Source organism: Hemicordylus capensis, chromosome 2, assembly GCF_027244095.1.
Source record: "Hemicordylus capensis ecotype Gifberg chromosome 2, rHemCap1.1.pri, whole genome shotgun sequence".
NCBI classification, from domain to species: domain Eukaryota; kingdom Metazoa; phylum Chordata; class Lepidosauria; order Squamata; family Cordylidae; genus Hemicordylus; species Hemicordylus capensis.
Window position 1 is genome coordinate 227181971 of NC_069658.1, and position 24440 is coordinate 227206410.

General features: G+C 48.8%; 1 protein-coding gene across 10 annotated transcripts in view; it reads left to right on the forward strand.

The window, feature by feature from the left end:
- The window catches only part of KCP (kielin cysteine rich BMP regulator), a 109203-nt gene that overhangs the window by 42348 nt on the left and 42415 nt on the right, over window positions 1-24440 (forward strand). For 9 of the 10 annotated variants that reach the window (XR_008314711.1, XR_008314710.1, XM_053288764.1 and 6 more), the window contains 16 exons: window positions 1176-1269; window positions 2253-2332; window positions 2980-3079; window positions 5292-5377; window positions 5914-6007; window positions 7791-7943; window positions 8597-8703; window positions 9626-9719; window positions 13380-13553; window positions 14909-14991; window positions 15306-15399; window positions 17328-17510; window positions 19301-19471; window positions 20487-20663; window positions 21792-21877; window positions 23784-23874. Coding sequence is in view for 8 of the 10 variants with exons in the window: in XM_053288764.1 (XP_053144739.1) it covers window positions 1176-1269; window positions 2253-2332; window positions 2980-3079; window positions 5292-5377; window positions 5914-6007; window positions 7791-7943; window positions 8597-8703; window positions 9626-9719; window positions 13380-13553; window positions 14909-14991; window positions 15306-15399; window positions 17328-17510; window positions 19301-19471; window positions 20487-20663; window positions 21792-21877; window positions 23784-23874 (1867 nt within the window). In the remaining 2 variants the exon portion in view is untranslated. The remainder of the gene's footprint in view (window positions 1-1175; window positions 1270-2252; window positions 2333-2979; window positions 3080-5291; window positions 5378-5913; window positions 6008-7790; window positions 7944-8596; window positions 8704-9625; window positions 9720-13379; window positions 13554-14908; window positions 14992-15305; window positions 15400-17327; window positions 17511-19300; window positions 19472-20486; window positions 20664-21791; window positions 21878-23783; window positions 23875-24440) is intronic. The other variant, XM_053288759.1, reaches the window with a different exon arrangement.

Below are 24440 nucleotides of genomic sequence, written 5' to 3' on the forward strand. Positions count from 1 at the left end.
GTGCCCGTTTCTTGAGATCAGTGACCTCAAAACAGTGGTACATCTGTTGGTAACCTCCAGACTTGACTTTTGTAATGCGCTCTACGTGGGACTGCCTTTGTACGTAGTCCGGAAACTTCAGTTGGTTCAGAATGCAGCAGCCAGGTTGGTCTCTGGGTCATCTCAGAGAGACGATGTTACTCCTTTACTGATGGAGCTACACTGGCTGCCGATAGGTTTCCGGACAAAATACAAAGTGCTAGTTATAACTTACAAAGCCCTAAACGGCTTAGGCCCTGGGTATTTAAGAGAACGTCTTCTTCTTTATAAGCCCCACCACCCACTGAGGTCATCTGAGGAGGTCCGTCTCCAGTTACTGCCAACTCGTTTGGTGGCTACACAGAGACGGGCCTTCTCGGCTGCTGCCCCGAGATTGTGGAATGCGCTCCCTGCTGAGATACGATCCTCCCCATCTCTGGCAATTTTCAAAAAACACCTGAAACCCATCTTTTTGCCCAAGCTTTCTCAGCTTCCTAATATTTTGGGGTTTTAATTTCTGGTTATTTTTAAATTGTTAAATTGTTTTTAAGTTTTTGTATATGTTTTTAACTGGTTTTATGTTATTGTAAACCATCCAGAGACGAAAGTTTGGGGCGGTATACAAATTTGATAAATAAAATAAAATAAAATAAAATAAAATAAAATAAATGTCTCCCGGAAGAGCATTCCAAAGTCTGGGGGGCTATAACCAAAGAGGCCCTGCCCCACATTCACGACAACCAAGTATCTCCAAATGTCAGCAAGTGGAGCAGGACCCACTTGGGCAACCTTATGGAGAGGGTAAAGACAAGGACGTAGCTAGGGGAGAGGGGGCCTGTGTTCACCCCTCATTATCTGTGAGGGAGATAATGAAGAAGATAAGGAGGAGTGGAGCTGAGGGCCCCTCAGGAGCTTGGGGCCCCGGGTTCTTTGAACCCATCCATTCAATTATAGATACACCCCTGGGTAAAGACATTTCAGATATCAAAGGTCCAAATTATTATGGTAGGGGTTCTCAGACTCAGGTCCCCAGATATGGTACTTGTGTGGATGGAGTGAGAGGGCAAGTCCATAAGTCATGAGCTTCGAGACCTTCCCTTCCTCTTTGGATGGTGCCACTTTCATGGGATACCCATGTCCCCCCTGTCACCCCACAGGAAGGCAATGCTGTGTGCAAACGGAGGCAGTGTGCCAGTCTCTGCCGTCACCCAGCCCGCCCTCGCCCGGGGACCTGCTGCCCTGTCTGTGATGGTGAGTCCCCTCTGGATTCTCTCAGGCCCAGGTTTTCCTCAAACTTGCTCAAAATCGGGGAAAGTCTTTTCTGGCCGACACATGCAACAGAATTTGTTTGTTTGTTTATTACATTTTATATCCCTCTCTTCCTCCAAGGAGCCCAGAGCGGCGTACTACGTACTTAAGTTTTCTCCTCACAACAACCCTGTGAAGTAGGTTAGGCTGAGAGAGAAGTGACTGGCCCAGAGTCACCCAGCTAGTTTTCATGGCTGAATGGGGATTTGAACTCGGGTCTCCCCGGTCCTAGTCCAGCACTCTAACCACTACACCACACTGGAGGTGGGGCTCCTGTAGCTGAGTCTTCTGCGAGAAGAGGGGTTCCCAACAGGGGGGTACTAATGCCCTTTGAGCTACTTGAAGGGCTCCTGGTAGTACTGGAGCTATTTGTTCCCTATCTGATGGTTGCCAGCTTTCCTCCTCATTCTGTTCCTCAGCCATGCTTAGCAGGACATGAACAGAGCGCAAACAGATCTGGCTGTTACATAACTAAACAGGTGGCAGGATGGACAGCTAGGCAGATGCTGACTCAGGACTGCTGATGCCTTCAAAGGGCACAGCCTGACCTCTGGGGATTTCCCAGATGGTGGAATTCACCGTCGGATGCAATTCCAGCTTCAGTGAAAATTCCATCAAGATCATGTTCAAGTACATTATGTACGTATCTAGTGCCATCTGCTGACAATTCACGGGGTGGTGGTGGGAAAGAAGTGTCTTTTCAACACTACTTTTATTCTAATGCGAAAAAGACACTTTTCACAGATTCTCAGCGGTCAGCACTAAGAACTTATGCAAACATTATGCTTGAACATCATGCGGATGTCTTGTTCCATCCCCCATTGGAATGTGCACTCAAGTTGGAATAAATTACATCTGGAAGACCCCCTGGGTGGCCCAGAGCCTCTCCAAGTGATTACGGAGCTTTGTTGTTCTGTCCCCTCCAGGTTGCCTGTGGAAAGGGCGAGAGTATCGCAGCGGAGAAACCGTGCAGAGCGGGGACCCCTGCCAGCGGTGCATCTGTACGGTGAGTCTGGCATCAGCTGGGAACCAATGCTTGCTTCCTGGGACTGATGCGGTTGTTCTGCCGCTCTAGAGACTGGCTCTCTTGCGGTCCTAATCCAGGTGGAAGAGGCACCCTACCCAAGGCAGGCGGGCTGGGCACACTCCCAGGTGGCGGTCTTATAAACCCAATCAGCCAGGAAGAAAGCGGGTCGTGTGGGAGGTGGGAGCTGGGTCAGCCAGGTGCGCCCTTCTCCGCTTCTCTCCCCAGCATTTTACCCAGGGTGGACGAAAAGCCGTCTTACCCGGTTCTCGCCCCCCACATGGTCATTCTCCCCTTCTTAACATAAGAACAGCCCTGCTGGATCAGGCCCAAAGGTCCTTCTAGTCCAGCGTCCTGTTGCACACAGTGGCCCACCAGATGCCACTGGGAAGCCCACAAGCAAGAGGGAAGGGCAGGCCCTCACTCTTGCTGTTACTCCTCCTCTGGTGACCTTCTTGACCTTTCGAGTACTCATGACGGCCAATCGGGAGCACACCTGGTCCTCCAACCCTGGCTGGCCCCTCCTCCTGCCCTGATTAGGATTGTGAGAATGAGCCTTGGGGATGGGGGGGTGAGGGGGGGGGGCTGCATGGGGAACAACCTCACCCACATTCTTCTTGTCCCTGCAGGCCGGGGAGGTCTTGTGTGAGCATGTGGGTGTGAGCTGCCCCCCGGCCCCTTGCAGCCACCCGGGCAAATCTCCAGGCCAGTGCTGCCCAGCCTGTGATGGTGAGTGTCCTCCCTCAGCGACCTTCCAGATCTGAGCTTAGGCAGAAGCCCGAGAGCACTTCAAGTGTTCCGCACAACCCTATGGCGTTTGGCATCCTCAGTGGATCGACTTTGGTCCCTCCCCAGCCGAGAAGTGCAGAGGCTCGGCTTTATTCATTCATTCATTCATTCATTCATTCATTCATTCTATTTCTAGAATAAATCCAAAAATGGCTCAGGGCAGTTGACGCAGAGAAATAATACATAAATAAGATGGATCCCTGTCCCCAAAGGGCTCACAGTCTAAAAAGAAACATAAGATAGACACCAGCAACAGTCACTGGAGGTCCTGTGCTGGGGGCGGAGAGGGCCAGTTACTCTCCCCCTGCTAAATAAAGAGAATCACCATGTTAAAAGGTGCCTCTTGGCCAAGTTGGCATGGCTTTAACTTGAGCCATGCAGGCTGCTCTTCCACCGGAGCAGATGGCCAGGGAATTTTATTTTATTTTAATTTATTTTATTTATTGTTAAATTTATATACCGCCTTTCATTAAAACAAACCCAAGGCAGTTTACAGCAAAATTTAAAAACAAGATTGTAAAAAAGACACAATTAGAATATTAACCTAAAAACATAAAACAAATCTGATCAAACATTTAAGACAAAAGCATGAAAGCAATCTAGAATACAAAGAGCAGCAGCAGAGACAATCAAATAAAAGCCTGGGCAAAAAGCCAAGATTTCACACTCTTTCTAAAAGCTGTGAGGGAGACCGAGGAGCAAATAGCCAATGGGAGAACATTCCAGAGTCTGGGGGCCGCCTGCACTGGTTTGGGGATACATCGGTGCATAACTAGGGAAGCGGGGGCCCGTGTTCACCCCTCTCCCCAGTGGCCCCTCAGAAGGAGGGAGATAATGAAGAAAATAGGGAGGGGTGGAGCTGGAGGGTCCTCTGGGGGACCTGGGTTCTTTGAGCCCATCCTCTCATAGCTACGCCCCTGGGGATACAGTGGAGTGGGGATAGAGTTGAGGAGCCTGGAGCCCGCTTAATACCCACCTTTCCTCTGCTGCCGCTGCCTCTCTCCCTTCAACAGTGCAGGCCCAGCGATCCTTAGGGCCAGCCAGTCTCTCTGTCTCCCTAGAGGCGGTTTAATGGTGGTGCCAGAAGCGTCCCTCTGCAAACCAAGCAGGCCCGACCGCAGCCGAGATGCCTTTTACACACACAGCTTACTTCCTGGGAGGAGAGCTGGTCTTGTGGTCACAAGCACGAATTGTCCCCTTTACTAAGCAGGGTCTGCCCTGGTTTACATTTGAATGGGAGACTACATATGTGAGTACTGTAAGATATTCCCCGTAGGGGATGGAGCCACTCTGGGAAGAGAGCACCTGTCTGCTTGCATGCAGAAGGTTCCATGTTCCTTCCCTGGCATCTCCAAGATAAGGCTGAGAAAGACTCCTGCCTGCAGCCTTGGAGAAGCCGCTGCCAGTCAGTGTAGAAAATACTGAGCTAGATGGACCAATGGTCTGACCCAGTATAAGGCAGCTTCCTATGTTCCTATTTTGGGCTGCCTCAACACAAACTCTCCTGTCTAGATCTGAGGTCCCTTCCCTTGTAGAAACATACATTGATTCATGGGTCTCCAGGGGCTAAGAGAAGGGGGCAAAGGGTCAGGGAAGGGGAGGAGCATAGGAGGGGCCAAAAGTCAAAGCCCTTTGAGGACAAAAAAGCATCCCAATGTAAACTGCCTTGAGTACTTTTGTTGAAAAGTGGCATATAAATATTCATAGCAGTATTTATTTGTTTGTTTAGCACATTTCTGTACCGCCCCATATAAAAATCCCCTGGAGGTTTACAATTTAAAACACAACAATAACAACATTAACATAATTAAACCAATTTAAACTCTAAAACCTAACGCTTTTAAAACTTCAGATTGAAAGCCTGATTCAACAGGTGAGTCTTTAGATTTTTCATAAAAACATCCAGAGAAGGGGAGGCTCTAATTTTGTTAGGGATCACGTTCCAAAGTCCCAGGGCAACACTAGAAAAGGCCCGGTTCTGAGTTGCCACCAACTGAGCTGGTGGCAACCACAAGATACTACAGATACTACTAGTATCATAGTAGTTGTAAAGTAGGCTGGATCCTTAGATTCGCTTTGGGCAGGGCCTTCAACGCCCCACGGTCAGCCCTCCACATGATCTTCTTCCTTCTCTCACATCCCTCTTTGCCAGCCTGTGAATTTGAAAGACGTCTGTACCAGAACAGAGAGACCTTCACCCCTGCCGGGAGCAGCCCCTGCTTTCAGTGTACATGTTCCGTGAGTAGACGGGGTGGGTGGGGAGGGGACAGGAGCTGCACTATGGGGCAGAACTGTTCAGTTCAGGGATGTGTGAGTGAATCACTGGGGAGGATTGCTTTTACACACACACACACACACACACACCCGTTCCACAAGAGCTGGTCTTGTGGTAGCAAGGAAGAACTGTCCCCTTTGCTAAGCAGGGTTCACCCTGGTTTGCATTTTAATGGGAGACTACATGTGTGAGCACTGCAAGATATTCCCCTTTGGGGATGGGGCCACTCTGGGAAGAGCATCTGCATGCTTGCGAGCAGAAGGTTCCAACTTCCCTCTCTGGTAGCATCTCCAAGATAGGGCTGGGAGAGACTCTTGCCTGCAGCCTTGGAGAAGCCGCTGCCAGTCTGTGTAGACAAGACTGAGCTAGATGGCCAATGTTCTGACTCAGTGTATGGCAGCTCCCTATGTTCCTGTTCCTATGTTCCCTGTCCCAAAGGAGCTCACAGTCTAAAATATGAGAGCCTTTAAGATGTCTTCCTTCTTTGTGCTTCATTTAGGATGGGCACGTCCGTTGCCAGGAGGAGCTCTGCCCCCCCACACCATGCTCCCAGCCTGTCCAAGACCCTGAGCACTGCTGCCCAGTCTGCAAAGGTGATTCTTGAACCCAGGGCTATCCCTAGGGTAGAGAGAGCCCGGTCCATTCCTAGGCATGATAAAATCTGCCGTCCTTTCTTACTCCCCAGCTTAGGATTTTATTTATCTGTTGTTTATTTTTCTATGTAAACCACTTTGAGAATTTTGGTTGAAGAGTGTGGTGTAGTGGTTAGCGTGCTGGACTAGGGCCAGGGAGGCCCGAGTTCAAATCCCCATTCAGCCATGAGACTTGCTGGGTGACTTTGGGTCAGTCACCTCTCTCAGCCTAACCTACTCCACGAGGTTGGGGTGTTGAGGATATCCTTATATATCTTCTTTGTCTATATTTTTGGGATATCCTTGATGGAACGTGCATATCCTTGTATTTGAGAGGCAAAGCTTTGTTGAACTAATTCCAAAATGCAGGAGTGTTTCCACACAGGGCTGTTACGGCAAATCTCCTTCGGAAGAGAGTGTGTACATTCACATGCTAGCCAGACTTACCCCAAAGTCCATTCGAGATCTTTGAAAGCACCCTACACAAAAATTGGACTTTGTCTTCTGAATTCTAGCTTGTCTGGATGTATTCCCGGGTTTTTAAAATCCTGGTTTTAAGTGAATTAAACTGCAGCAAATGCCAGGACAGAGAGGTACTGACTATAGTATTTACATAGTCATTAACATGATATTAGCACTCTTTAGGAATGCAAATAGAACTGCCTTGCTTAGATGCGAAGAATGGAAAAACCAGTTTTCAGGAAGCAAACTCTTTGAAAGTTATAGTTACAAAACCTCTGGGTATGCTCAGGTTGACTTTTTAAAAAACAATATTAGTGTGCTTGCTTAAGGTTTTTGCTGGTTAAAAAAGAGGTTTTTAAAGTGATGTAAAGCACAGCACGCATGTGTTGGGGAAAAGGGAAGAAATTTGTTAGTTTATACAAATCCTCCTAGTCTAGAACACGAGGTTTTGAAGGCAACATTGTGTTCCTCCCCGTGGAGCTCCCAAACACTCTCCCCTCCCCCCCGCACCCTGCCATTGGCTAGAAGGAAAACATGGAGACATGCAATGTGAACCTGCACAAACAGAAAACCCAAGAGCAGAGGGGAGAGGCTGCTTCCCTTCACTCAACATTTACCCCGAGAGCTGGAAGCTATGTGTGGGAAAGCTCCAGGAAGGCAGATCCCTTCTTTAGACATAGCTTTGCAAAGCAAAAATGGGATATGATGGAAGTAGATGATGACGTGACATGTCTATCCTACTGTTGAATCTGGCACATTTTAACTTTTTTTTTTAAAAGGAGAATTTTTTAAAAAAACGTTTGTTTTTAATATTTGCTTTGAACCTGCCAAAGAGTTCTGTATAATTCAAAAGTTCAACTTTCAACATTTTGCTCCAAGAAAGGTATCCTCCTTTACCTGAGCTTACTGGTTTTTGATGTAATAGGCCAACAAGGCTTCTGGGATTCTGTATGCTGACTGGCTTTTTGTTTCCATGCTATAAGGGGGTCACAGGTAAACCAGCTGAAGCTTAGTCTGCCCATTTCAGGGTCCGAGACATCCAAGGACCCTCAGCCCAAAGCATGCACCGCCAGTGTGAAATACCCCTCCATCCTGATTCTTCCCACATAACAGTAAGAAATGCAGAAGGGATATCAGTGTGTATGGAGGGACAGAGTGGCCAAGCCTGGACTCCTGGTGCCAAGATGCCCCACTTTTGAAAGACGGTTTTAAGATTTAATTGGAGCTGCGGCTTCTCTCTAACTGTGGGGCCCCCGACTCTCTCTTCCTTCCTCTCTGCCAGTGTGCATTCTTGACGGTGTGGAGTTTGAAGATGGTACAGAATGGGAACCTGAGGGGGACCCCTGCAGCGTCTGTCTCTGCCTCCAGGGGGAGCCAGTCTGCAGTGCCACCGAGTGCCCACCTGTTCTCTGTCAACATCCAGCACAGCTGCCAGGTGAGTGCCTCTTGCCCATCAACTCTGCCGTAGCACAACTACAGCTAAACACATCCCAGTGGGTGTGGGTGTGTGGTCCAAACCTGCCAGAGTCCGGTTCCCAAGCTGGATTGCCAGCTTCTGCTCAACATTCGCCTGAAGTCCATAAATTTCAAATGTAGTTTACAGACGTCGGGCAAATGTTGGACAGAAGTCAGCAATAGGGCGTGGGGCTTGGATTTTGAGGGGTTCATACCAGTGTTCCCTGTAGCAGGGAACCCCAAAGGTTGTTGACTACAACTCCCATAATCCTCAGCCAAAGGCCATTGCAGTTGAGGATGCTGTAGTGTTGTAGTCAACAACATCTGGGAATCCCTGTTACAGGGAACACTGGTTCATATGACACACCCATTGGGCAGGCTCCCTGAGAACCAAATTTTCAGCAGATCGTGCAAAGCTGCCCATTGTATTGCCTAATTTACTGTCCACTGTTCCGGGGACACTTAAATTAAATCTATTTGTTTGTTGTTTGTTTGTTTGATTGATTGATTGATATACCACCCTTCCAAAAATGGCTCGGGGCAGTTTACAAATGACAGCATTTGAAGCTTTCAAAGCAAAACAAACGCACAAACTAACCTTCCGCCTTCTCTTCCCATATTCCTTCTCCACAGGGACCTGCTGCCCAACCTGCCAGCAGTGCTCCTACAACCAGCGGCTCTACAGCAACGGGCAAGAGTTTGTCGACCCGGATGGCCCTTGCCAGCAATGCCGGTGCATGGTGAGACCCAAGAGGGGCGGGGCCAGTCCTTCGGGACAGAGCTGACCCTCGCAGGTTTTGCAAGGCATACCTCATCTCACACTCAGTGTTCCCTCGAACAGGGATTCCCAGATGTTGCTGACTACAACTCCCAGAATCCCCAGCTGCAATGGCTTATGCTTGGGGGTTATGGGAGTTGTAGTCAACAACATCTGGGAAACCCTGTTAGAGGGAACACTGCCTCACACACTCCTGGCAAAACTTGCCAGGAAGCACATGGAGAGAGGAGGAGGAGGCTGCTGGCAGACTTCTCTCCTCCTTGCTGCTCTCGCCACTTCGAACGTTCGCAGTTTCGAAAGGGGGCTGGCCTCCACTATTATCATGGGGAGAAGCAGGATTTGAGATACCACAAGACCAGGAGAGCTGGTAGCAAGCATGAATTGTCACCTTTTTAAAGCAGGGTCTGCCTTGGTTGCATTTGAATGGGACACTACATGTAAGTGCTGTAAGATATTCCCTTTAGGGGATGGGGCCACTCTGGGAAGAGCATCTGTCTATCTTTTGCTGGTCAATGACCAAATAAACTTATCTCTATCTCTCTCTGTCTATCTTGCATGCAGATGTTTCCAGGTTCCCTCCCTGGCATTGCCAAGATAGGGCTGAGAGGGACTCCTGCCTGCAACCTTGGAGAAACTGCTGCCAGTCTGTGTAGACAATACTGAGCTAGATGGACCAATGGCCTGACTCAGTATAAGGCAGCTTGTTCTGTTCCTGTACTCCTACTCTCTATACCTGTGATATACCAGATACTGCTGAACTACAGTTCTCATCATACCCAGCTACAATTCATTGTGGCTGGGCATGATGGGAGTTGTAGTTCAGCACCAAAGGTTTGGAACCCTCAATCTATATTGCTCACCAATCTCTTACTCCTCCCTTTCAGGATGGCACAGTGCACTGCTCCCCTGTCGTTTGTGCAACAGTGACATGCGCCCATCCAGAGAGGAGACCTGGATTGTGCTGCCCAAAGTGTCCTGGTGAGCCATTGTACTGGAGGGGAGCTGGCCATGTCAGACTTCTGCCCACTCCTTTCCCCGCATACATTCCAAATTCTGCACCAAGAAAGAATCAGACATGCAACAGAAAGTTGTGCTCATGTGTGCTCCATAAATAAGCATGAACCAAATTATAAATGGACACCAGGCACACTTATTTCAGCCCCTGTCTCTGAACTCTTAGCTTTCCTATCAGACACAATAATGCCTCTTTCTTTTTTAGTTCGGGATGTGTGAAGAAAAACACACAGGCAAGATTCAGTTCCTTGCCTGACAGGAAATAAACTGGGTGTGAATTTGGGCTAAGCTAGATGGGGAGGGGGAGATCCTTGGAGTGTCTCCCGATATTTTGATTTGTTTTGGCTTTAATGCAGCTGGGGTCCTGGTGGTCCACATTTGATCTGGACAAGTCTTAATCCTTTCATTCTCAGCAGCCCCTTTTCCTGATCACGATCACACACACAACCCCCAAACTGCTTTGCTCCACACAAAGGAAGGGAGATGCTGTTTTTACTGTTTCTTGAGACCTCCCCGCTGTGTTTCCTTAGCACTTTCCCCCTGGGCTTTTTTCTTTTGTTTTCAGAAATCCAACCTTTTTTTAATCAATAATTTTTCACACAATATGAATTTTTTTAACAAACATACATTAAGACAAAGAAACAAAACTAATAAATGATCATCCCTCAGCTTAATACAATATTTCTCAATCTCAGCTTTATATATTATATAAATATCTATCACATTTCTAAAAACCCTCCCCTTTATAAATAGACAAAAAGGACCAAACAAAAGACAAAAATACTCTAATAACAGAATCACTCTGACCACTAATTTGTCCCAAAAATATCTTTCACAATGCATACAATTCCAAGTTCGGTTTTCCAATCCCTTGGAATTTCTCATGAGCTTCTTTTGTAAAATAAGCCATTTCCCCACAAGCACCCAAAAGCAATAAATCATAAATCCACTGTTTTATCTCAGGAGTGTCCTTAGGTTTCCATTTCTGAAGTATAAGGCATTTAGCCAGGTTGTGTTTTTTTTAATATCCAACCAGACACAAAATCTGTAGCTCCTGAAGTTCCAAAAGAACATTTGTGTAGTTCCAAAACTCAAGCCTTGCAAAAATAGTGTTTTTCCAGATGATGTAAAAAGTGACAACCATGGGAAAAATCAAATGAGTAGTCCAGTCTCCTCTAGAAGCCAGCTCCTCATCAAACACCCCCATTTTCTACATCCCTGCCAAACTCGCTTCCCACACTATGGCGGATTAATGTAGTAGCAAATGTAGCATTTGCTACAGGCCCCGTGTTTTCGAAAGCCCCGCACACCCGGCTTCCAACTGGGAATTAAAGTTAAAACTTTACCCGTTTTATTTGGTCCATGTTAGATAAAATATCCCTTTTCTGTTAATTGTGCCTTTTAAGAGATGGCCCAACACAGCATTTGTCCAGTGGCTGTTGCTGGTGCCTACCACATTTTTCTTTTTAGAGTGTGAGCCCTTTGGAGACAGAGAATAATCTATCCACTATTTATTTTTCTATGTAAACCACTTTGAGAATTTTGATTGAAAAACGGTATATAAATGTAGTAAGTGTGAGTTTGCGGCTTGATCTCCCATACTCCAAAATATAGCAAATGAAAAAATTGAATTACTTTACTATGCAAGTAAATAATTTATGTTTTAATATTTATGTGCATTTTTTAAAATTTAGGGCCCCTTCATGACATATGCTACAGGCCCCACACTAGCTTAATCTGGCCCTGTTCCCACAGACTCCACTGTTATTCCCCAGAGTCCTTCCCGATGAATACAACGCTCTTCCGCAACGGTTCTGTCAGATTCCCAGTTCTGAGGATTTTCTTGCATTCCATGTAACCCTGAAATACTCTTCTATTTTCTTCAAAGATATATTTCGGTTCCAGTTGCCGGGAGCAATGTGGCACTGTGAAGTTTATTTGTATTTATTTTATTTTATTTGTCATATTTCTATGCTGCCCAAAACTTACTATATCTGGGGAACGCAGATGAGTTCCACCAAATTCACAAGTATACCAAAAAAGAACTCACCACTGTCTAATTTAATTGTAAACCACCCAGAGATACAAGTTTGGGGTGATATAGAAATATGTTCAATAAATACAATATAATCATCTAACAGAGAACTATCATCTAGAAGTATGCATGGGCCTCCAAAGAACTATAGAACCCAGTGGCGCACCCAGGTAATTTGGGAGCCCCCCCCCATCACGGTCGCGATGGTGGGCGGGGTGAGGAGAAGGTTTCCCCCTTTGGCATACTGTTTTTTTTAAAATGCCACTGTGTGGCAGTGGCACTAGCTGCGGGGAGAGTGGGGGGCGAGGAGGGGCGCAGGGCCGTAACTATAATAGGACAAGGGGAGGCAGTTGTCTGGGGGCCCACTGCCTTAGGGGGCCTCCCAGAGGCAAGTCACATGACTGACTCCCCCAGCCACGCACCCGCCCGGGCTTCCTTCAGTTGTATTCATCCTCCGAAATTGATGTGAGTGTTAAGACCTGGAGCTACCAGAACAGCATGTCTTTCTCTAGTACCATTAAATGACTTGCATCGTCCACCATTTACAAAACCTTTTTAAAAATAATTTAGGATGATGTTCTATTGTGGCACATGGGTTTTATATAAATATATATTTATATATTAAAACCTATATAAATTTTGCTATGCTTTTTGTTACCACTCTTCAGCCTCATTTAAGATTTCTTTACTTCATGAGCTGAGCTTCAGTGGGGGGGGGGATTTTAAAATCTTGTCTCTGGGTCCACTGCAACCTTGCTACGCCCCTGGAGGGGAGAGTCCCCCCCCCCCGTTACCCTCTGGGATGGGAGGTATTGGGCTCCATCCAGCTCCACTCCCTCCTCCCAATTGACGGCCTCTCACTTCTCTGCTGAACAGCCTTCCCCCACATGGAGGAAGCAGAGACGGTGAGAGGCTGTCACTTGGAAGGAGGGAGCAGAGCTGGATGGAGCAGGACACCTCCCCTCCCGGAGGATAACAGGGGGAACTTTCCCCTCCTCGCCACCCTCCCTGCAACCGCCACTGCCGCGCCCCATCCCACCCTCCCCCCAGAGAAACATCTCCTTAAAGAGGAACTCTTCCCTCCTCCCCCCCCCCACCAGCATCTAGTGCTGCTGCTGCATAGTGGCGGGGTTTGTTTGTTTTTTGGTAAAGGTGCACTGGAACCGCCTGGCGTGGCAGGCGCAGAAGCAGCAGCAGGGTGGCACGGAGTGGCTGCAGGAGTCCCTGCCTAGGAGGCCATGGGCCAGAGCCCCAAGGCGTGGGGGCGCCTCTGATATAACCTGTAGATCACAAAAATATTGCATACCTCTAAAATATTTTTATCATCTACAGGCTATATAGTTCTTTGGAGGCCCATGTATATTCTAGATTATAGTTTTCTATTAGATGATTATATTGTGGTGGGTTCTTTTTCAGCAGTGTGGCACTGTGACACCCCCTCCCTGCCCTTCAGACGTTCATCCAATTCCCATCTCCCCCTTTTGCTTTCTCAGTCTCCAAAAACGCTCTGCGGGATGAGACCGGAGAGCAGAGGGTCGTTTCTGCCATGGCCTGACTCAGCTGTTCTTTCTCCTGCCCACCCCATTCAGGTTGCGTTCATGAGAGCCGGGTGGTGCCCGACGGAGAGGAGTTCCCCAACTCACTGAACCCCTGTCAGGCCTGTGTGTGCACTGCTGGGGAGGTCCACTGCACGGAGCGGAACTGTCCCGGAGCTCTGTGTGCCCACCCCCTGCCGGGCTCCTGCTGCCAGAGCAACTGCAATGGTGAGGACTGGGGAGAAGAGAAGCCATCAAGGCATCCAAGCTAACTGAATGACTGTTAAGAATGGATTATAAATGTCCAAGGAATTCACAAAAGCCATTAAAAATACAACAAATGCTAGAAAAATATCTAAACTCAGTTCAATTTTTTTTTAAAAAAAGTTAAGAGTCCAATAGGAACATAGGAAACTGCCATATACTGAGTCAGACCATTGGTCTATCTAACTCAGTATTGTCTTCACAGACTGGCAGCGGCTTCTCCAAGGTTGCAGGCGGGAATCTCTCTCAGACCTATCTTGGAGATGCTGCCAGGGAGGGAACTTGGAACCTTCTGCTCTTCCCAGAGTGGCGGCTTCATCCCCTGAGGGGAATATCTTGCAGTGCTCACACATCAAGTCTCCCATTCAGATGCAACCAAGGCAGACCCTGCTTAGCTATGGGGACAAGTCATGCTTGCTACCACAAGACCAGCACAGACAAATCTTCTGGAGAGGTCTGGTTACAGTTGCTGCTGGCTCTGGTGGCCACTCAGGACCGGGCCTTCTCTGTAGCTGTCCCAGGGCTCTGGAATACACTCCCTGTTGAAATAAGAGCACCTCCTCCTTCTCTGCTTGCTTTTAGGGAAACTCTCAAGACATTCTTGTTTACCCAGACTTTTAACTGAACTTTAAATTTTAATGTTTTTATTTCCTGAGATTGTTTTTATCTGTTTTATGAATTTTAACTGTTTTTATATTGTGTTTTAACTTTGTACACCATCTAGAGATGTCTATATCAGGCAGTATAGAAATATGATAGATAGATAGATAGATAGATAGATAGATAGATAGATAGATAGATAGATACCACAAAATGGAGAGTAACGGAACAAGCCCCCAAAGTGCTGTGGAAGTTCACAATGGCCAAAGGCCATTGTGGCTGGGGATGATGGGATTTGTAGTCCAACCATGTCTGGGCGTCCCAGGTTTGAGAACTTAATTTTTCACACTGCTTATAATTAATCTATGGAATTCTCTGCCACGGGAAGTGGTTATGGCCACTAGCTTGGGTGGCTTTAAAAGGGGCTTAGACAAATTCATGGAGGACTGGTCTAGTCTGGCTACTAATCAATGGCTACTAGTCTGGTGGCTATAGGCCACCTCCAGCCTCAGAGGCAAGATGCCTCCAAATACCAGTTGCAGGGGAGTGACAGCAAGAGAGAGGGCCCATGTGCACAGAATCCATCAATCTCCCCACCGCAAACCCCTGCCCCCCCCCACATTCCCAGCATGCCATGCACCACAAAATGACCCACAGCCCTTTCCCCCCTCCCCTTACAAACCGATGCAGCCAGCATTAACCCTTCCTTCTCTGCACAGGCTGCAACTATGCTGGGAAGGAGTACCCCAACGGGGCTGAGTTCCCCCACCCCACGGACAAGTGCCGGCAATGCCACTGCATCGTGAGTGCCACAAGAAAAGAGGTTTCCGAGAGAGCTGCTTCTTCTCCTTTGGAGGAGCTCAAAGAATAACTGGAAAGGCTTCTGTGGAGGAGATACGGGCACAAGGGATCCGGTTTGAAGGGACAGGGTTGGACTAGATGTCCAGTTGGGGTCTCATGCCTGGGCTGTGATTTATTCCATCTAAACTTCCCACATTCCCCTCTCAGTTTCTGTGGGGTGTGTGTCTGTGTGGCTGGGAAGACACACGTTCTCTGTCCGTGCTCAGGAGCTAACCAGAGTTTCCTCCTTGCCTCCTACCTCTCTCCCCACTGCAGAATGGCAATGTGCAATGCCTCTCCCGCCGCTGCCCCCCTCTGCTTTGCCCTGAGCCCTTCAAGACTCCTGGAGAATGCTGCCCCTGGTGTCCAGGTATGGAACTGCAGTGGCCAGTCCACCCTCAGGTCTTGAAAAGACCCACAAATGAGAGGGCACGATCTGCTCCTTTGCCCATCATGGGTCCTGATTCCTGAATGGGTCCATATTTGGGGTGACCAGAGGAGAAAGGAACAGGAAACCCCAGCAGCTGGACACGGGTCTCTCAAGTGAGCCCGGCCTACATATTTTGGCCATCGGTACCATATCAGGGGACAGATGCTCATAGTGATTTTTGGCAAAATCCACCCCGCTAGAGATGGAAAATAGGTGATGGCATTGTTGCACTTACAGCTTTCCATTGGCTTTCACCCCTTCTTTATCTCCACCCCAAATGATAAGGGTAAAATTGCAGTCGTTTTTGCACAGAGGGTTAAGGTAACAATGAACAAATTATTGTACACTTTCCATGGAGGGCTCTTTGGAGGACATTCCTGCCCATTTTAATTTCAGTTTCTCTGATAACATGGATAAATGTTATGGTAGTTTTCAGCAGCGTGGGGAGGCTGGCGGCGGCCCATGTGTGGCCACAGCCACAGCCCCCTGGCCCTGACATCGGACATAGGGGCCCGGCTAGCCATGCCCCCGTGTCTGACGTCAGACACGGGGGACTTGGTCTCCCTCCCAAACGGGGCCGCGTGGCCCCGTTTGGAACGGAGATTGGCCTGTGCTGCTTTGGGCAGCGTGGGCCAGAGTGACTCCCCCTGCCTTAGAGTCAGGGAGAGCCGTTCCGGTCATGCTGCCAATGCAGCACAAGCCCATCTCTCTCTTAAACGGGGCCGTGCAGCCCCGTTTGGGAGGGGGATCGATTGGCCCCTCTGCGTTGGGCAGCGAGACCAGGAGCGGCTCTCCCTGCCTTTAAGGCAGGGAGAGTCGCTCCAGCCACACTGCCAATGCAGCACAGGCCGATTTCAGCTCCAAACGGGGCCGCGCGGCCCCATTTGGGACCGAAATAACACCCCCCCCGCATCTGACGTCGGGCATGGAGGTTGTGATGGCGGCCCGGGTTCTTTGAGCCCGTTCGCCCAATGGTGGCTCCACCCCGGTTGTTTTTGTGTTTGTAAAATTGTAAAAAGTGTTGAAAGCACCATTGCAAATTTGGCTGCTTTAGGCCTGATGGGCGGGACAATAAAAGCATGATAATAAGGCACTAAAAGCTGAAAGTGTTTTAATACTGTCACCTATTTTTCCATCTTTAGGGGTCTAGACCTTGTCAAAAATCCCATTGAGCATTCATCTCCCTCAGATGGTACGAATTTGAAAATGTGAATGAGACCCCCCAGATGCTGCCCATGAATGACCATGAATGAATAATTGCGGCTCTGCCGTTGATTAATATTCAGTGGACAGAGACAAGAGGGAGCAGAGAGGGCCTTTGGGGTTATTGCCCCCAACTCTGGAATGCCCTCCCAGAAAACTTTCGCCATATTCCCTTGGAGTTTTGAAAAAAGATCTTAGAATTTACTTATTTAGAGAGGCTTTTAAATGTGTTTTATTATCGCCTGGTGGGTTTTTAGTTTTAATTTGGTTTGTTTTAATTGCTTTTAGTCTACATTGAATTTTATGTATGTTATTGTGTTAGATTTTATATTACTTTTATTGTTTTACTGTTGTGAGTTGCCCTGAGCAGTATTCTTGTATTGCTTAGTACTCTATTTATCTTTCTAATTAATTAATTCTAATTATACATCTTTCTAATTATTTCTTATTAAATATTTCTATTTAATATACACATAAATATTTCTTTTTTTTAAAAAAAATCTAATTAGTTGCTAATTAATTAATTACATGATACCCTGCCAGGTGGTACCACCCCAGCTGGCTCATGTACTAAAGGGGCGGTGAATCCAGCAGCTTTCCCCCCTCCTCGATTTCACCACCTGTCAACTCCATCCCCGCTAACAGCCCTCCCTGCCCCTCTGTAGCCCTGCCAGCCAGCTGCCTTTATTTGGGCATCTCCTACCAGCACATGCAGCGGTTCTACGACCCGTCCGACAAGTGCCGGGACTGCATCTGCAGCAACGGGACCATCACCTGCCAGCGCCAACCCTGTGCGCCCACCCAGTGCTCGCACCCGCTGCAGCAAGACTGCTGCCGCTCCTGTGATGGTAAGGGGCAGCCTCTACTCCCACGAGCCCCCTTGGTAGGAGCCCCACACCCCTCCCAGGAGCCCTTGCTCCAGCCTGATGTTCCAACCTGTTAGACTCCGCTCCAGGGAGGACCCAAAGTTAGGAACCCCATTCTAAGCTATTAGCCGCGTCTCTCCTCCCACTTCACTCCCAGAACCCAGGAATCCTGGCTGCAAGCCCCGCTTTCCTGGCTGCTGGCCCCGCCACAGGAACATAGGAAGCTGCCTGAGTCAGATCATTGGTCCATCTAGCTCAGTATTGTCTGCACTGGCTGGCAGCAGCTCTCCAAGGTTAGGAACATAGGAACATAGGCAGCTGCCATATACGGAGTCAGACCATTGGTCTATCTAGCTCAGTATTGTCTTCACAGACTGGCAGCGGCTTCTCCAAGGTTTCAGGCAGGAATCTCTCTCAGCCATATCTTGGAGAAGCCAGGGAGGGAACTTGAAACCTTCTGCTCTTCCCAGAGCAGCTTCATCCCCTGAGGGGAATATCTTGCAGTGCTCACACACATCAAGTCTCCCATTCCTGTCTCCCAGGTTAGAGACAAGAGTCTCTCTGAACCGTATCTGGAGATGCTTCCAGGGAGAGAACTTGGAACCTTCTGCATGCAAGCATGCAGGTGCTCTTCCCAGAGGGGCTCCATCCCCTAAGGGGAATATCTTACATTGCTCACACATGTAGTCTCCCATTCAAATGCAAACCAGGGTGGACCCTGCTTAGCAAAGGGGACCATTCATGCTTGCTGCCACAAGACCAGCTCAGGGGTGTAGACTTCTCAATTTCCCGGGAGTGGGGCGCGGGGCACATGGGAGGAGAGATCTTGTGGTAGCAAGCATGAATTGTCCCCATTGCTAAGCAGGGTCCACCCTGGTTTGCATTTGAATGGGAGACTACATGTGAGCACTGTAAGATATTCCCCATAGGGGATGCGGTCATTTTGGGAAGAGCACCTCATGCATAGAGCACCACTAGCTTTTCTCCTTGTTATACTACTTTTAATTAGAGAATTATAGAGCGAAAGGGCCCTGAGGGGCAGCCATGCCTCCTAAGCAGGGGCGTAGCTAGCCCGCCGGCGGCCCGTGTGCGGCCACGGCGGGCGCCCCATAGCCCCGCCCCCTGCATCTGACGTCAGACGCGGGGGCGTGTGGTCTGGCTCCTGAACGGAGCCTTGAGGCTGCGTTCAGGAGAAGCAGCTTAACTGCTGAAGGGGCCGCGCGGCCCCTTCGGCAGTTAGACGGAGGCTGGCGCTGCGTTGGCAGCGCAGCCCAGGAGCGGCTTCTCCCTGCAGGGAAGAGCCGCTCCTGGGCTGTGTTGCGAACGCAGCTCCAGTCTTAGCTCCTGAAGGGGCCGCGTGGCCCCCTGCTCGGGAGCTAAACTCCCGCCCCCGCATCTGACATCAGACGCGGGGGGCGTGTCAGGGCCGCGAATGGCGGCTCCTGATTGGGCACGGCCCAGGTTCTTTGAACCCGTTCGCCCAATTATAGCTCTGCCCCTGCTCCTAAGAACTTGCTGAGTTGCTATAAAGACAACACAGGAGGACTGACTGTGTTGTTCAGCTTGGCAGCTGAACCTGGCAGCCAGGGGCGGGGCATTTCCTCCCCCAGGAAATCCGGAGGAGGGCATTAGCCCTGCCACCCCTACCTGGCAGCCCGGCGTGGAGATTGCCCCCTCCGGGAAATCCCGAAGGGGACTTGAGCCCCTCCGTCCCCACAAAGTTTACACCCCTGGACCAGCTGTCTTCTCCTCTCTGTCTCTGCACCCTCCAGGCTGCCTTTACCATGGGAAGGAGCTCCCCAATGGAGAGCAGTTTGCAGATCCAAAGGACCCCTGCGGCGTCTGCTCCTGCTGGGAGGGGAGTGTCACCTGCAAGCCCAAGACCTGCCCCCCTCCAGAATGCCCCTTCCCTCTGCCTGGGCCTTGCTGCAAAGTGTGTGAAGGTAGGCGACGCCTCTGTGTGTGTGACTGTGTGAACAGGTTACTCGAAGAGTTTCCATTTTCCATCAAAGGCAATGTTAGAGCTCTTCATGGCCTTGTTTCTCTCCTAGTACTGTTAGCGATATCACCTTAAGTGACGCAGCGGAGAAATGCTTGACTCACAATCAGAAGGTTGCCAGTTCAAATCCCCACTGATACTATATCGGGCAGCAGTGATATAGGAAGATGATGAAAGACATTATCTCAGACTGCACAGGAGGAGGCAATGGTCAACCCCTCCTGTATTCTACCAAAGAAAACCACAGGGCTCTGTGGGCGCCAGGAATCAAAATCAGCTTAATGGCACACTTTACCTTTACCTTACTCTTAGCGATGGGAAAAAGGGCCATGTGGGAGATATGCTTGCTCTACAGGGTTTGAGGGGCATCCTAAAGCGAAATTTCATTAGTATTTATTTATTTAACAGATTTATATACCACCCAAAATGCAAGTCCCTGGGCGGTTTACAACAAAATAATAAAAACAGATAAAAAGATTAAAACATTACAACAATTTAAAATTTTAAAACGTTAAAACTATTAAAAACACAATTTAAACAGCATCTAATTAAAAGCCTGGGTGAACAACTGTGTCTTGACTGCCTTTTCTAAAGTTGTAAGAGATGGGGAGGCTGTTATTTCAGCAGGAAGTGTGTTCCAAAGCCTCAGGGCAGCAATGGAGAAGGCCCGTCCCTGAGTAGCCACCAGATTAGCCAGTGGCAACTGCAGATGAACCTCTCCAGATGATCTCAATGAGCGGTGTGGCTCATAACCAAGGAACAATGGATATGAATCAGCGTAATTCAAAATTTTGCTGAAGCATTCATGTCTTCTTGTAGTAACAACTGCATGGAACTGGAAGGTTGGTGTTCAAAGGATGTGATGGTGAATCGGATGGAGGGAGGTATAAACAAGTGTGTTGGTGGGAGCAGGGTGGGGGCATTCCATCCTACAGTCACGTTTGTTCCATCATCCCTAGGTTGTGAGTACCTCTCTGAGCACTACCTGAATGGCCAGGAATTCTCTGACCCCCAGGACACTTGTGGCGTCTGCACCTGCCTCGATGGATTTGTCACCTGCACCAAGAAACCCTGCTACCAGGCCGGCTGCAGCTACCCAGTCAGGGTGCCTGGGCAGTGCTGCCCTGTGTGCCATGGTGAGGTCAGAATGCCAGCACATTGGCCTGCAAGGAAAAATGGAGAGGAGAGGCAGGGCATGAAAACAAGCCCTCTAAAAGCTGAGCGGGGGGGGGGATTCTGCACATGCTTGAGAGTCCTATCTTCTTTATAAGTTCTAGTGATGAGTCCTGTGACTTTGGGCAGCTTGGTGAGTGAGCCAAGAATAAACTCGAATTAAGGTTGAATCTGAGAATCAGCCCCTCCCCACACTGACAGCATTGGGAAAGGACCATAGCTTATTGGAAGAGCCCCATCTTTGCCTGCAGAAGGTTCTGCTCCCGGCAGCGTCTCTGGATAGGGCTGGGAAATAGCCATCTCAAGCTCTGGAAAGCTGCTACCAGTCAGTGTAGACAACTTTGAGAAAGGTGAACCAAGGATCTGACTCCGTATAAGGCAGTGTCCTAAATAATTCCACCAGAAAATTCCCCCAGTTACCTGGTGCCCATCAAGCTGGTTACTCTGGAGAACTGGACATATGTTTGGTCTGATGCTACATAACATCAGGAAACATCTCAAATCTGATGCTACATAACATCAGGAAAGCAGGTCCTGTTGTAGCAAGCATGAATTGCCTCCTTTGCCAAGCAGGGTCCTCCCTGGGAGAATGGGAGACTACATGTGAGCATCTAAGATCTTCCCCTTAGGGGGTGGGGCTGCTCTGGGAAGAGCACCTGCATGCCTGCATGCAGAGGGTTCCCTCCCTGGCAGCATCTCCAGGATAGGGCTGAGAGAGATTCCTGTCTGCAACCTTGGAGAAGCTGCTGCCAATCTGTGAAGACAATACTGAGCAAGATGGACCAGTGGTTCGACTCGGTATAAGGCAGCTTCCTATGTGTCTAACAGTTTTTCCTACAAACGGTGTTCATTTATCTCTCCTTTGAGTGAGAAAGGGCCATGCCTGTCTGGCTGCCCCATAACTCCTCCTCCATGGTGATGGGCTATTTTTTTCTGGCTGACTTCTCCAGTGATGAAGAGACCTAAGAGTGGGGGGAGGATTGTTGCAAAATCCCTTCCGGTGCCTGCACAACTGGAGACTGCAGCAGAGCTTAAGCTGGAACTGAAAGGCTCCTGGTAACCACTCAGTGTCCTCTCCTGCCCCCCAACAGGTTGCTCCTATCATGGTGTCACTGCTGGTAATGGCCAGAGCTTCCCGGACCCCAAAGACTCCCTCTGCTCGCAGTGCACGTGCCGGGTGAGTGCAGCAGCCCCAAGCTGGTTGCAGAAGTGGGGATCCCATCATCCTGTCTTGGATCTGCGGAGTATTGAGGGGTCCTTTCTCGGCAACCAAAATGAACAGCTGCTTCTCCAACATCTCTAAGTGCCTTTAATACTAAGAAGGGTTGCATATTATTATGATCTAAATATTTATTTCTCTAAGACATACCCGAGGCTAATCCCATGTGTGGCACCCCCCGCAAGAGTTCACGAGCAGCTGCCAGATAGCCACGGGTGTGGAGATAGAAATGGCGGCCGCCACTGGGCTGGCGGGGAGGGAAAGTGCCTGCCACTGGACCGGCTGGTGGGGGGAAAGAGCACCTGCTGCCGGGCCAGCCGGCGGGGAAGCAGAGCACCTGCCGCAAAGCCAGCCAGCCGGCTGGCGGGGAAGACCAACAGGATGAACTAGGGGCGCAGATGCTCTGCGCCAGGTCAGCTAGTATTTATGATTTCTTTTTTTAAAAAAATTTGCTGACCTAAAGCCTGATAAAAATGATGGGTGAAATGCAAAGGAACAATTGTTGGTTTTCTGTACCACCTTTCTCCCCCTCTACTTGTTAGTTTCCCCTCCCTCTCCCCCTCCTTCTCTCCCTCCCCCCTTTTCCCTCCCCCACTTTATTTCTTTGTGCCTGGAGAAGTCCTCTACTTGTTCTTGTCTTCCTCCTCCTCGTCCTCCTCCTCCTCTGTATTTGCTTTTTCTGGTTCTCTAGGTCTCTGTTCTTCTTGCATCCCATCTTTCATTAAAACATGAGAAGAGGCTTGCTGAATCAGGCCCAGAGCCCATCCAGTCCAGCATTCTGTTTCCCACAGTGGCCCACCAGATGCCTCTGGGAAGCCCACAGGAAAGAGATGAAGGCATGCCCTCTCTCCTGCTGTTGCTCCCCTGTATCCTTTGGAAGCATCCTTCCTCTGAGCCTGAAAGTGGCCCACAGCCATCAAGACTAGTAGCCATTGATAGAACTGTCCTCCATGAATTTGTCTAAGCCCCTTTTAAAGCCATCCAAGCCGGTGGCCATCACCACATCTCATGGCAGAGAGTTCCATAGATTAAATATGCTCTGTGTGAAAAAGTACTTCCTTTTTTCAGTCCTAAATTTCTTAACAGTCAGTTTCAGTAGATGACCCCTGGTTCTAGTGTTGTGAGAGAGGGAAAAATATTTCCCTCTCTCCATGCCATGCATAATTTTTTTAGACCTCCCCTTAGTCATCCGTTTTCTTTACTAAAAAGCCCCAGGTGTTATAGCCTTCCTCATAAAGAAGATGTTCTAGGCCACTGATCATCTTGGTTTTCTAGTTCTATAATCTCCTTTTTGAGATACAGTGGCAGTCTGCCTTCCCAGCATTCCCTTTGGCTGTTGATGTTTTTAGTTTTATGTGTCCTGCTTCTTGCATTAGTGGTGGAGTTTACTAGATGGCCAGCAGATGTTACTGGTCAACATGAGTTTTGAAAAGGAAAGCAGGCAGTGACGTGAAACATAGAACACCAGAATGCTGCTGCCTGCTTCCAGAGGCCCAGCCCTTCATTGAAAATGATAGTGCTTATTTGAAGTGTAATTAAAGATAATTACATTATTGTGCACAATCAATACAGCTTCGTGGGAATGTTGAAGGAATAATTCCTTTTTAATTTGGAACTCTTTCAAGCAGCCTCCCAGATGGTGGCTGTAACATGAGAACATGCTTCTCTGCACTGAACAAGCACATCACTCCTATGACAGCAATGGAGAAGGTCAGGTTTCTTAAATGAGTTTTATAATTGGATGCCAAGGACCAAGAAGCACTCACTATATGGTCATTTTGTCTCTTGTGACCTGCATGAAGGGGTTTGCAGTGGTTGCTTCTTTGGTGACAGCAAAATGGTTAACTGACTTCCCTCCCTGCAGGCTGGTTCTGTTCAGTGCCTGAGGAAGCTGTGTGCTCCGGCCCCCTGTGCCCATCCTGTGCCAGGCCCATGTGCCTGTTCTCTGTGCCAAGGTCAGTATGCCTTGGGGAACCCATCCTACATGCTGAGGAGGACAGATTGGAATGGCTAGGTCACCTTAAAACAAAAACCCAAACGATAACCAAAAAACAAACCTTTCTGCATGTGAAAAGCCAACACATCCAGAAAAGAGCTGGACTGAATCTCCTCTTCCTGCCATGCTAACTTTCCATTTGCAGGAAGTTCTTGAGTGTGTGATTCTCCACTTGTGCTTTTAAGTGGTGTAGTAATCCAGGAAAGGCTGTAAAGGTAAAGTGTGCCGTCCAGTTGATGTCGACTCCTGGTGACCACAGAGCCCTGTGGCTTTCTTTGGTAGAATACAGGAGGGGTTTACCATTGCCTCCTCCCACGCAGTATGAGATGATGCCTTTCCTATATCACTGCTGCCTGATATAGGAGTTCCCCATATTTTTGGAAACATACCAGCTGGGATTTGAACTGGCAACCTCTGCCTTGCTTTGCTCTAAGACACCATGAAGGGTCGCATGTGGAGGCCATCTTGGAGGTTTGCCATGCCCTGCATTATGAGCAACAGTGGTGATGTGGGGTGGTTCCTATC